This window comes from Salvia hispanica, chromosome 3 (genome assembly GCF_029641045.1).
Source record: "Salvia hispanica isolate PSC_SH4W2 chromosome 3, Shi_PSC_v1, whole genome shotgun sequence".
Lineage (NCBI taxonomy): Eukaryota > Viridiplantae > Streptophyta > Magnoliopsida > Lamiales > Lamiaceae > Salvia > Salvia hispanica.
The window spans coordinates 45,434,231-45,448,212 of record NC_142694.1 but is presented as its reverse complement, the minus strand read 5'-3'; the positions used below and the strand labels follow the sequence as shown (position 1 = coordinate 45,448,212).

The 13,982-nt window shown below is 37.4% G+C and overlaps 2 protein-coding genes and 2 pseudogenes across 2 annotated transcripts; 1 reads left to right on the top strand and 3 right to left on the bottom strand.

Annotated features, from left to right (window-relative positions):
• Positions 1 to 2,055: 2,055 nt before the first annotated feature.
• Positions 2,056 to 2,364, bottom strand: LOC148930923 (uncharacterized). Its single transcript, XM_089066655.1, has one exon. It carries the CDS (start codon positions 2,362 to 2,364, stop codon positions 2,056 to 2,058), a length of 309 nt encoding a protein of 102 aa, XP_088922781.1.
• Positions 2,365 to 2,923: 559 nt separating this feature from the next.
• On the top strand, positions 2,924 to 6,726 carry LOC125214064 (aspartyl protease family protein At5g10770-like). Its single transcript, XM_048114933.2, has 2 exons — positions 2,924 to 3,141; positions 5,167 to 6,726. The coding sequence occupies exons 1-2, from the start codon at positions 2,961 to 2,963 to the stop codon at positions 6,420 to 6,422; spliced, it is 1,437 nt and encodes a 478-aa protein (XP_047970890.1). The 5' UTR covers positions 2,924 to 2,960; the 3' UTR covers positions 6,423 to 6,726.
• A 1,435-nt stretch (positions 6,727 to 8,161) lies between these two features.
• LOC125214065 (protein ENHANCED DISEASE RESISTANCE 2-like pseudogene) lies at positions 8,162 to 9,298 on the bottom strand (annotated as a pseudogene).
• A 2,636-nt stretch (positions 9,299 to 11,934) lies between these two features.
• On the bottom strand, positions 11,935 to 13,368 carry LOC125212570 (ribulose-1,5 bisphosphate carboxylase/oxygenase large subunit N-methyltransferase, chloroplastic-like; annotated as a pseudogene).
• Between the last annotated feature and the right edge of the window lie 614 nt (positions 13,369 to 13,982).

The window sequence follows — 13,982 nt, the reverse complement described above, 5'->3', positions numbered from 1 at the left end:
GTTGTCCCAATAAAAATGAAACGTTTCTTAAAATAGAAACAACTCTATCTCTACTTTTTCATCTCTCTTACTTTACTCTCTCTTCATCAACTCACAAAACAACACTACATAAAATCCCGTGCCGATTCACAAATGTTGCATTTTAAGTGGGACGGAGGGAGTATTATATAATTTATTATTAAAAATTGATTGTATATAACAGCAGCCTCTGCTTGCTTGGAGCCACAGCAGGAGATCCAAACCTCTATTCATGTGACTCCTATTATGGAACGAATGGAGTATTTACCATTTGGGTCCGATGTAATTCTTAAAATCAAAATCCTGTTTATATATATATATATATATATATATATATAGTCTTGTTAGCTTGAGATTATTTAGCTAAATTGAGAAATGAGATGCAATGTGGGCCACTAATCCACAAGATTAACAAAATGTCAACAAATATCACATTATGTCAACAAGGGGGTATAATTGTCTTTTCATTAAATTGTGTTTGAAATCATTTTCTAAAATTCTCTCTAAAACTCTAGCTGCAAAGTCTTCAAATCTTCAACATTCAAATCTTCAAATCTTCAACATTCATATCTTCAAATCTTCAACATTCATATTTTCAAATTTTCAAATCTTCAACATTCAAATCTTCAAATCTTCAACATTCATATTTTCAAATTTTCAAATCTTCAACATTCAAATCTTCAAATCTTCAACATTCTTCAAATCTCTTCAACATTCAAATCTTCAACATTCAAATCTTCAAATCTTCAAATCTTCAACATTCTTCAAATCTTCAAATCTTCAAATCTTCAACATTCAAATCTTCAAATCTTCAACATTCAAATCTTCAAATCTTCTACATTCAAATCTTCAAATATTCAACATTCAATAAAATAACACTTATAATTTACATATCATCAATACCGAGAATATCGAATGTCAACAACTCGTATTAAAATGTCAACAACTAAAAAATAACACTTATAATTCACATATCAATATCAAGAATATCGAATGTCAGCAACTCGTATTAAAATGTCAACAACGAACAAATAACACTTATAATTCACATATCAATAGTCAGAATATCGAATGTCAACAACTCGTATTAAAATGTCAACAACTAAATAATAACACTTATAATTCACATATCAATAGCGAGATTATTGAATGTCAACAAGGGGGTATTATCGTCAATAGACTGCACATCAAATGTCAATAGCCTGCATCAAATGTAAACAACTTATAGTTGACATTATATGTGTGTAGTTGACATAAATTATATATGTAGTTGACATGGATTATATACATAGTTGACATTATACGTGTGTAGTTGACATGAATTGCATACGTAGTTGACATTATATGTGTGTAGTTGACATAAATTATATATGTAGTTGACATGGATTGTACACATAGTTGACATTATATGTGTGTAGTTGACATGAATTGTATATGTCAACGAGCTATATAATTAATGTCAATAGCAAAGTTTTACTTATATTTAATGTCAACAACAAATATTTTCATGTCAACTGCTTATATAATTAATGTCAACAACGTTTTACGTATAATTTATGTCAACATCAAACATTTTCATGTCAACGACATCTATAATTTATGTCAACAACCAAACATTTTCATGCCAACGACTTATATAATTCATGTCAACAACAAACATTTTCATATCAAATACTTATATAATCAACCATCAGCTATGTTCAAACCTATTTTCCCAGCAAACTACTGCTCATTTTCAGTTCTCATTATCCTAAAACAATCACAAAGTCCTAAACATTGATATTCATCAATTAAGCAACAGAGATCTATGTTGAGGGGATTAAATGGCAAATTAAGCAACAGAGATCAATGTTGAGGGGATTAAATGGCAAAATAGCATATGAGAAATTCATCATTGAGCTGTGAGAACTAAAAACACAATCACATATTCTACAAGTTAATACTAAAAAACAGCAAATCGAAAGTAATCAAAATTGGCATAATTTAATTTGAATCAAATGTTTATCCAACAAATTGAAATAAAAAAAGGTTTCGTCCCTAGCTATCAATATCATCACTACCAAATCCAAACAATTTCCCCAAACCAGAGAACAAATTACCAGAATCCGAAAAATCACTCATTCCAGCAACGTACTCGTCCACCAATTCCTTGACAGACCTCGCCGACAACGGATGAAAATGCGCGCTACACTCCGCCACAAAACCCCTAACCAAAACCAATTTCTCATCGTCGTCCATCCTACGCCACTTGCTGCTGAAATCCTCCGATTTCAATCTGGTGAAATCGAAGATCTCGGCGAATAGGAGCTCCTTGCTTTTTCTGAAGGCGTCTTCTCGCTGACGCATTTCCGGATCGATTCGGACGGAAAAAGCGTAGATCTGTGCATATAAACTCAATAGAGAGACCGATCTCGATTCACGACTTCGCGGTGACGGAGAAGTATGCCGTGATACCAGATATGCAGATCGTGGTGGATCCGTGGCTGATTTTGAGAGGAGGTCGCCGGTGGGGGTGGATTGGAGCGGCGGGGTTTAATATGCTGCACTGTGTGAATGCGTGGGATGAAGACGGCGGCGAGACGGTGTGGTTGGTGGCGACGAATGCGGCGGCGGTGGATCGGTTTGATTTGCTAGCCAGAGAAGCTTCGGCGGGGATAAACAGGACTGACGGATCTGGGAGGGATTCTCCTCTCTTTCCATTAAAACATGAAATTACAATTATGCCCTCTCATAATTAATTAATCTTAAAATAAATTTCATGTGGCAAAATCTGGACCACTCAGTTAATAAAAATGAGTGGCTAATATTGCATCTCATTTCTCAATTAGCCTAATAAATCTCATTTGATCACAATCCTATATATATATATATCCAAGATGATGGAAGCATAGTGTCACAAGCCACATCAAACAAAAATCACTCACATTCTCACTCACTCACGCATGGCCACTCCCCATTTCCTCTCCACCTTCATCAAATCTTCTTTCCTTTTCTTGGTTTTTATCTCAAGTTTTTTAGACCAAACTCATGCTTTTGAAGCCAAAAATTCTAAGATTCAACACTCTTTCCACACAATTGAAATAAGCTCCTTTTTTCCAGCCTCTGTTTGCAGTCCTTCCAAAGGTAACAATTCCTCTCTCTCTCATTTGCATTTTATTCAAATATTTGCAGCATTGAAGTTGAGATAAATGAAGGTCAAATCTTGAATTCAATTAATTAATCAACTTTATTATATTTCTATTTCCTGTCTTCTTTGAACTAATCATCAAATCTTAAATCCTGAAATGCAACAAAAACTTGGATAATAATGGTCATTTTTCCAGTTTTATGAGAAATTTGGTCTTTCTTCCTGTACGGCATGCAATAAGTCATTTTCAGAATTAAAAAAAATATATGCAACAAGTCATTTTCATATTTCAACTATTTAAGAAGTGGGCAATAATCCTTTTTGTACCATGGATTAAGAGCAATAATGTGAGCATAAAAAAGCTGCAAAGGTTCAATTTTGGCATAATATGGGCACAAATTCATTATTCCTCAGATATTGAATCTTGTAGTTAAAAGCAAATATCAAGTGGTTAACAGCTATTTTTTTAAATTAATTAATCTTTTCTTTATGTGAAAAAAACATTAAACAATTAATTGCTGGTGCCTTGTCTTCTTTTGCTGTGTGTTTTTTAGTGTGTGAAAGAAAGTCCGTGTGTTTTATAATTCTGTCTCATAATTTAGCCTTAGTTTTCAAGAAATTGATAATGAATTCTTATTGTCTGGATTACATCAATAATGTTAGTATTAGTAGCATTTTATTTCTCTTCACAGGTGAATAGAAGTTATTTTACTGAAAATAAAATTAATATTTTTAACATAAAAATACTCATACTCTTTGAATTGTTGATTGTGCTACCCTTAGACTTCGTATCACAAGTATTACTAAAAGTAATTAGACTTTTTTTTTATTAATTGAATATCTAAATAAAAACCCCATTATATTAGACAATCATATAATCAATCAAATCCAGCCCAATTACTACGAAACCTAATCCCCCCACTCAAAACCAATTAATTGGATCCCACAATCCAACCAACTCCACTATAATCGATTGGCCTTATCTTACCCCAAAAATACTAGCAATATCTTCCCATTAAATATGTTAAAATTTAGGAAATAAGCTAAAAGAGTCATTTGAACAACTATTACGTTACACAATTCTACATTATTTGAGATTGATCTTCCTCCTTTGGTATAACTCTTCTCACTACTTGTTAACCTTTTCCATGCATTAATTGGTGAATACATGCTCTACTAGTTAGGTTTAGCTTAACAAGAACCTTCTGTCTAATGCACCTTTTTAATAATAGAACTACTGACCAGTGACGAAGCCACTTTGGGGCCTGGGGGGCCACTGGGCTCCCCAGCTAATGAAGTTATTAGTATATATATGGTATTAGTAAGGCATAATCAGTGACGAGTTCGATTCCTGCGGCCTCCAATTCCTTTTTTTTAATCCTTTGTTTAATTTTCTTACATTTTTATGCTCCCAAATCCCATATTCGATTCCCCCTTGGCCTAAAAATCAATTTTTTTCTTGTTTTGTTTTCTTACTCTTTTATCAATTTTTGTTTCTTACACTTTTACTTGAATTTGTTTTATTGTAGTATTTTCTTATATTTCTAAGTTTCCAAGTTCAAATCCTTCCGCCTTATTTTATTTTCTTATACCTTTATGTCCAATAGTTTTACTCCCACTGCTATTTTATTTGCATATATCTGAATTTTAGTCTTAGAGTACTTAATTACTTGCACCTTTTTTTAACGATAACAGACGTATAGATTTCTAGTTTCTATTATGCATTTTTCTAATTTATATTTTCTCTTATTATTCATCTATTATATATCTTTTGCAATTTCCCATTGCTCATGCTACAAAAAATTTCGACGATTTCGACACAAAAAAATACCTAAACTTCGGACCCACAATAAAAAATTTCTGGCTTCGTCTCTGCTACTGACTAATTAAAGGATTGTTACCAACATCAAATTAAGCTAGTCACACAATTTATTGCTAATGTGATATTGGTAACACAATTCATGTAATATTATGACATCAATAACGCATGCATCTAATACATGGAGTATTTGAGTTATCAGATTCAATCAAGAAGAGGCCATCCACACTAGAAGTTTTCCATTGGCACGGCCCGTGTTCGAAACTCAGCCAAGACGAGGTCGTCGCTGCGCCATCTCTAAGTGACATTCTCTCTCACGACCAATCCAGAGTTAAGTCAATTCGCACCCGCTTGGACTCCATCCGTACCACAGACAAAGTCAAGGACGAAAAGGTCAACCTCCCCGCGCAATCGGGGAGCTCCCTAGGCTCTGGAAACTACCTAGTCTCCATGGGCCTAGGTAGCCCCAAGAAAACTCTCTCCCTCATCTTTGACACGGGGAGCGACCTAACATGGACCCAGTGCCAACCATGCGCGCGTTCCTGCTACAAACAACAAGACCCGATATTCGACCCTAAAACCTCAACCTCGTATTCCAACGTGTCATGCACCTCCACCACCTGCTCCCAGCTCTCCTCCGCCACGGGCAACACACCCAGCTGCAGCCTCGGGACGTGCGTCTACGGCATCCAATACGGCGACCAGTCGTTTTCAGTAGGATTGTTTAGCAAAGACACACTCACCATTGCCACAGACGTTTTCCCGGACTTCATGTTCGGTTGCGGCCAAAACAACCGAGGGCTCTTCGGGCGTACTGCCGGACTAATCGGCCTCGGCCGGGACCCACTATCGATCGTATCGCAGACCGCGACAAAATACGGAAAGTACTTCTCCTATTGTCTACCGTCGAAGGCGAGCTCCACGGGCTACCTCACGCTCGGGAAAGCCACCTCGGGAAGCGTGCAATTCACACCGTTCGACTCATCTCAGGGCTCCTCGTTCTACTTCATCAGCATCACCTCCATCACCGTCTCGGGCCAGCAGCTCCCGATCGGGGGGGCGGTTTTCAAGACGGCCGGCGCGATCATAGACTCCGGCACGGTGATCACACGCCTGCCACCGGCGGCGTACAGCGCGCTGAGTGCTGCGTTCAAGCAGGGGATGAAGAAGTACCCGGCGGCACCGGCATTCTCCATCTTGGACACGTGCTACGACCTCTCGAACTACACGAGCATCTCCGTCCCCACCGTGTCGTTCACATTTGACGGCGAGGTGAAGATCAACCTCAGCCCGTCCGGGATAATGATCGCGGTTAGCTCCACGGTGGCGTGCCTTGCCTTCGCCGGGAATGGAGATGCCGCCGACATCGGAATCTTTGGGAACACGCAGCAGCTGGCGTTTGAAGTGGTGTATGATGTCGCCGGAGGGAAGCTGGGATTTGCAGCTGCTGGCTGTTGATTGATTTATGTTTAACAACTTAGTAATTTACACTACTTAAAAAATCATACATTAAATTCCTCCCAAGGTAGGAAATATGCTCATGTGATTTATAATTTCTGAAAATTTCAAATCAAATAATGTTCCTCCAAGATTGAATTGTTGAAGTGAGAGGCAAATTCACTTGTGATGCCCCATGTTCAATTACAAATTGTACAACAACATTTTTTCACATCCTTGGATATGTGATGCAATATGTTCACTTACAAATTGTACAACACTTTATGAAAGATGTTACAAACTGTACAATTTTGAATGTTTTGCACGTATTGTCCCCACAAAAAGTTATATCCATGTTTGTGGTTTTTAATAATTTAGTAGATTGCCTAACCACGGTCTATCACATCTTTAACCAGATATGTCTTAATACAAGATATTAATATCTCGAGCATGCCAAACTTGATCGACTTACATCTATAATTTAAATTTTCCATCTGATATGAGGATTCAACGCGAGCTTTATTGAGTTATTATTAATTACCATTCACTAATTTGGATTTTGGACTATTATGTTGTTACTCCATAGCCATTTTCCTTTGTATACAATTCAAGATCCCGTCTTTTCGGATTCAATTCACATTATTCACTCGCCTCGAATACACACGGGAACGAAAGGACTTGGGAACCAAGAATCCGGCCATACGATTAGGAATCTCCGGTCGAATACAATTCTCACTTCATCATAAGAAGACCCTAAATTGTGTCTCAAGATTAACTTAATCATATTGATAGCTAGAAAATCTGCACCAGTTAACAAAATCAACATATCTGCCTAACTTGTCCAAATTATCAGCTGCTCAATCAATCATATATATAGAAAATCCCAAGGCCAGCCACCTCACCACCCAAACACAGAATAACTCCAAACTAAACATTAGTATATGAAAGAAAGAAAAAAGTGAGAGAAGAACGACGGAATAGTACAATGGTCCAGCAAGATTGGGTGGCGATTTATGATTCGTTATTCGTCATTCATGATTCATGATTATTGTACCTCATTCATGCCCTTCCAAGGTAGATGTTTAAGTACATTTTCTTACTGGGTGATTTTCAGACATCAAAGTTACCCTTACCTTCTCAGAAATAGTGGAATCCTGCCAAAATAATAATGGACTGAACACACAATAAAGATTAAAGCAACCCACAGCCTCAGCAAACCTAAAGTGCTCACCCCTCAAAAATTGAGATCTTTTAAGAAAAATGATGCAAAATATGGCTCTATCCTTCTACCTTTTGGATGGCTGGAGAAAAAGGTAGCCATAGCCCTTTCTTCATTGTTAGCTTCCCTTCAATATCCATAGAATGATATGATACATTCAACAGTTAACATATAATAAGATGAAGTATAGCTAATGCAAACCAACCAAATTTGGAATTATTAGCAACATGATGTACTAAAAAGGTTGAGTCCCTTTCTTTTATGAAAGCAACCAAAATCTATTTTTTCTTGATGGGGCCACCATCCTCATCATCTTGCTAGGAGTTGAAGAAAACAATAGCTTTTTCAGGATCCAAGACCAATCAAGAAGACCAAAAATTCCCAAATTTCTATGCCAAAGTTTAATCGAGCACTGTGCAGATTGAGCATTCCAAGCAAAAGGCAATAATTCTTTATGTATCTATAATTGCTGTCGGGTTACCATCACACTATAAACATTTTTCCAAGTTCTTTTTAATGTCAGTGATGAAGAAATTAATGGTAACACAATCAAAATGGTGAAATTAAATAAAATCACCATTGCCACTAAACGATTATTATCTACATTAAGCGATTCATCATAATAGTTCTATTTGTTTAATATACTTACCAATGGCTAAATAGCAACGAAAATGATGAGTTAATCAAACCTCATTTTCGCTTTCGCCGCCGCTACTCATCGGCAAAACCTTGCTCGTTGCAACGGCGGCGCTATCAACAAACGTGGCGGAGCTCATCTCCATTTGACAAATCCTCACGGCGCCGAGCAAACGCTCGGGGAGCTCTTCCTCCTTTTGCCCCTCGACCAAAAACCCCATGTCCACCGTCACCGACGTCACGCAACCTAACGCCAGCTTCAAAATTGCGCTGGCGATTGCGGAGCTACCGATGTCGACATCGATTTCCAAATAATTAGGGCCGCGGTGATAGTAGCAATTCAATGCCTTCCCCAACAAACACGCTGAGTAATTCCCCACCGCCGATTTCACAATCCACGGTCCTTTGACGATCTTATTCACGATCTTAAATCGGCTGCTTCGGAAGGCGTCGGAGCCGTTGATGAACTGATGAAACAGCGGATTCGAGGCGATCGGCTCGTCGATTTTGCTGGAGAAGTAGAAAACCGCGGAGTGGTGCTCGCGCCCGGGGACTTGTAAATTGATCGCGATGATGAACGTTTTGGACGATTTCTCGCTCTTCGATGCGCGCAGCGCGGTCATCACGCGGTTGTCCGGCCGCGCGAGGACGTGATCGAGTTTTGCGCTGGATCTGAGCCAGTCGACGCCGGCCGGATTCATCAGCCACTCGCCGGCGGGGGTTTTAGCCTTCTTCGTGAGGTAATTGGGGCCGCGGACGGAGAAATTGTCCCCCGGCGGCGATGCCCAGCCGTTGGATCCGGTGTTGAGGTCGACGTGCTTCAGCGATCCGGTGGAGATGGCCACATCTCTCCAATCCTCGCCGCTGCCGGAGGTCGCGGTGGAGGGGGAGATGCGGTGGTGAATCTGGCTGTTTTGGTGCTTCTGCTTGTGCTTTACAGAGCACATTGATTTTTGATTTGCCGGCGACGGTTTCTCTCTCTCTGTGTAGACGTCGGCGTTGGAAGCTCCGCCGTGAGAATAACAGAAAGATGAGATGATTTTGGGAGTGTGGGATTTTGGGGGCTTTAATCAGGGAAGGGGAGATAGTGTGAAATTACGATAATACCCTCTGCTTGGTATTATAAATGTATTCGCAATTCGTTTCTCATATTTCGAAATTCGAATCACTAAATTAATACTCATAAATCATAATCCTTGAGCTGGTTGTATTTTCACTATTTATGATATAGTATTAAAATATTAATCAAGCACGAATATAAATATATAATTGACATAATGAGAATAAATAAAGTGCATGCGATGTTTTATTTAAACATAATGTTAGAGAGTCCCTTCATGTCCAATATGGAGTATACAATTAAATAATGACCTAATACCATAGTCTTAATCTTGCTAGTTGGTGAATTAATTAACTGATAATAAGTATTTAGTATCTCTAATCTAGTACTATTAGTTACATGTGCTGATAATTAATTACTCCTATTTTGAATATGTAATTAATACTCCGTACCAAGTATTTTGACTATTTAGATCACTACTAGATATTCTAGTAAACTAAATTATGATACTCTCTCCGATTTTTAAAGAATATGTATTTTGGGTTCATAATGGATTTTAATATAAAATTAGTAAAGTAAAAGAGAGATCGGAAGAAAAAGTAATTAAAATTTTATTTAAAAAAATGGATTTCATCTTATTAGAAATAAAAGAGTTTCTATAATTAAAAAATACATATTGTTATAGAATTTAAAATAAAAAGAGTGCATATTATTATTATAGGACAAAGGGAGTACTAAATAGTGGAATACTAAATAGTACTCCTCCGTGAGCCCATGTATTAGTAAATTAATATTTGTTACACGGGCTGATAATTATTAAGCTAGGTTATATTTTGACTATTTATTAATTTAAATATTCATAAAACAATAATATAATTGTCATAATGAGATATAATATACTATAAATAAACTGCATGCGATATTTATTACACATATATTATTATTCATGTGACGGTTCCAATATATACAGATTAAGACGAATTGAATTCGATTTTGTACGTAATTATCGAAATATAATTGAATTCTACCACCGAGGGTATATTCGCGAAATTACGAAAAGGAAAAGGAATTGATGACGTGTGCCATTTTGACTTTTTACAATCACAGTCACAAGATCCGAGCTTTTTAGGTAGTGCCACCTGGCACTCAATGTGTTGCACTTTACCGTTTTCTACACTTTGTCGTTTATATACTCATTTTTAAATTAATTCTCTTTTAAAAGATTAAACTATTCTGATATCTCTATGATTGATTCTTTAACATATCAGTCAATGTTTAGCCGATTTATATTGCCGTTGTTAGAAATATTTCCTATATTTCAGAATTTAAAAGTAGTTTCCAGTCGCACTCAAACTTTCGGTATAAAATTGATTTTGCAACTTGCAATCAAATTATAATTGGTTAGTTACGTCAAAATTCATCTATATTTACTTCTACACAACTTTCGATCTTATTCCTCACTCGTTTTTTTTGCTTTGCTTTCCCACATAAATTTAAAAATTTATAGTAATAGAAAGACGCAAACTTTATTTTTTTCTGGATTTGCTAAAGAAGTCCAAATTCAAACAACAATCTTTATTTATCATGTGGTTACCATGTTGGTTTTAAATTGGATTTGTGAAAAAAATAGTTAGTGATGGCCATAATTAATCTATTGTGAGGCAACTGTTACTTTAAATTTTATTGATCCTAATTAAGTTGATAAGAGCACAATTAAGCTGGAGTTCGTGCATTCCCAACTGTGAACCACCATCTTTTTCCTACTAATATTTCTAATTATTCTAGAGATGTGATAATTTAACTCAAATGAATGATATCATAGGATAGCCATAAGAAAAATTATAGTGTGTGAATTAAAGCTAGTATATACGTAAACTTAATTTTACAAGTGACATTGAAATAAAGGCGCAAGGAAGGAATCAATTAGGTGTGTCACAATCTTGGTACAACCATGCCATGTGATGTGAATATTTGAAACATAATTATTCCTCTAATTAAATTGTAGTGGCATGGAACTTCAACATCCATTATTATATACTCATTTATGTTTGTGCAACCAATCAACTTCCTGAATTCAATGTGACATCTATATTACTCCCTCAACCCCAGATAATTCGTCCCAGTTCCTTTTTCACACTCATTTTGCAAAAATAATATTAAATAATTAAAGTGAGGAGAAAGTAAAGTAAAAGAGAGAATGATGTAGAGAATATTTTACTTTCTCTCAACTTTACCTATTTATTACTCCCTCCGTCCAAGAATAGGAGTCCCATTTCCATCCGGCACGAGTTTTAAGAAATGTTAAGAAAAGTGGATGGAAGAAAGTTAGTGGAATAGAGGTCCCACTTGTGTATATTAGTTTTAAATGATATGTGAGTGGAATGAGTTAGTGGAATGTGGGGTCCCTTTACCATTTATGGTAATTATGAACCGGGACTCCTATTCGTGGACGGACCAAAATGGAAAAACGGGACTCCTATTCGTGGACGGAGGGAGTATTATTTTCACAAAACGAGTGTGAAAAAGGAATTGGGACGAATTATCTGGGACGGAGGGAGTAATTCTTATTTTGATCAGGTAGTACTACTCGTTTTCTTTTTGAATATTTGGAGAGCCACTTGAGTCAGTTAACTACCCACTTTCGAAGAAGACGAAGGAGAGAACAAACATTTGACAAAAATTCGGACACAATCACTTCATGAATGAGACGAGTATAAAATAAACAATTGAGATTATGTAGAGTTGATGTGGTTTTTACCTTGTATTGTATAATGCAAACTGTCTCTTTCATAACATCGAACAGTAGCTCTCCAGCCACACCGAAGTAGACATCAGCACTCGTAGTTCACCAGTCAGGGGATATAGTGCTAATCGTTGTCTTAGAGCACTCCTCTCGCTATAGTGGGAGGAGTTGGAAGCCACAACTCGATGTGTTCAACGTAATCTTTCATGAAACGACAGCTGATGGGCTGTTACCTCTATGTTCTTGTTCTTCAATGGCTTCTGAGCTAGCCTCCCATCATTCTCTGCAGCTTCCTTCGCCAAGTCATCTAGTTCTTGATGATCATACGAGCAAATGCACGAAGTGATTGGGGAATTCCCATGCCCCACTTGTCATAGTAAGCAAACTCGTTGTCATCCTTGATCCTTTGGTGTGCGATCTCTGCCAAGAATATCCAACTTCTGCGTATAGAGAGCATCGTGTTGAGGTACATTAAGCTCAACATGAACTTGATCATAACAATTGCAAGAAACAGCAAAACCGAAATCCAGATCTTATCAGGACCTCATCACCAGGAGCAAATCCACAGCCAGCTATAACCACTAATGTTGTCTTGCCTTCATCACTCAAAATATACGCCTCTAAAGTGTCTGTCATGATTCAAGAAATCCGCAAAGGGAATCATGGAAACGCCCCTTCAGCTCCCCATGCTCGAGAACTAACTAATCCATATGCATATGCGAAATCCTGCAGCTTAATATCATGAAATATTCGGGGAAGTTATCAAAAACCAACTTAACAGCCAAAAAATCTTATTCAATCCGATTCTTCTGTTTGAGAGTTTCTTCATACAGAGCATTCTGTCGAATCATATCCAGTTCTTCGTCACTCCAGAACACCGAGCTATGTCCTTTGGCAGAGGAAGGCGGCTGATATAAGGCACCCACTCAGACTTCTTCCCCAACCTTTTCTCATGCAGAATGAGTAAAGCAACTTTTGCAACTTCATCTCCCAGCAAACAAGCTATTCCCGGAGGAAGATTATCCGGAGCGAGCTGCACACTATACAGAACCTTGAACAAGCAATAACCAGTTTGTATATCCACAGCATTGTATATCCTTAGCAGCACACAATGCTCTACGCTAAGCTGCTATTCCAATTGAAAGTACAGAAGAAATCATAGCAATCCTCATCTATAAGCGAAGTAAAAACATCAGCCGATGATACGCATAAACGCAGACAAAGAGAGGCGAGTATAGGCCTCTGAGACCGAGGCCACAAACTGTTTGTTGTAATGACTGAGTGAAGTAGCATATCACACTGTAACAGAGCCTATTTCTTGCTTGACTGTAGGATCGAAATCAAAGGAACTGCACTACTCAAATCGGAATCATTTCACATAGAATTTTTTAACGACTTTGCACAACCAATTCATAGATGAGACTAAGTAATCGAACAATATTTCAATAAAAAGCGAACAATTGTCAGAAAATTAATCAAAAACGAGAAACGCAAATGACGAAAACATATAATGTTCACTTCCTTCGCCGATTCTCCTTTGCAGTCGTTACTGCTTCTTCGTTTTCTTCGATGCCCTATCCGTAGCTAATTTGTAAAACCAGTATACCTAAATCAGCCAAAATACATGAAATTGATATCAACAAAACCACAGAATTGATGATCGATGAGTAATGGAGATACTGACAAATGCGATGACGTGGGCGGCGATGAGAAGGACGACCACGAGAGGGAGGAGATCGATCCGATTCGCCTTCAACTGGAGAGCCATTTTTGCTGGAGTTTGTGTGTACAGAATACAAATACGTACTTTTCTACCCTTTTCGTATACGTTTTGCAATTTCACTTTCATACGTATATTGTTTAAACCCCTAATCAAAATTAATTGAAACACTTCTAATTATTATGAGTCAAAAGTCGTACTAC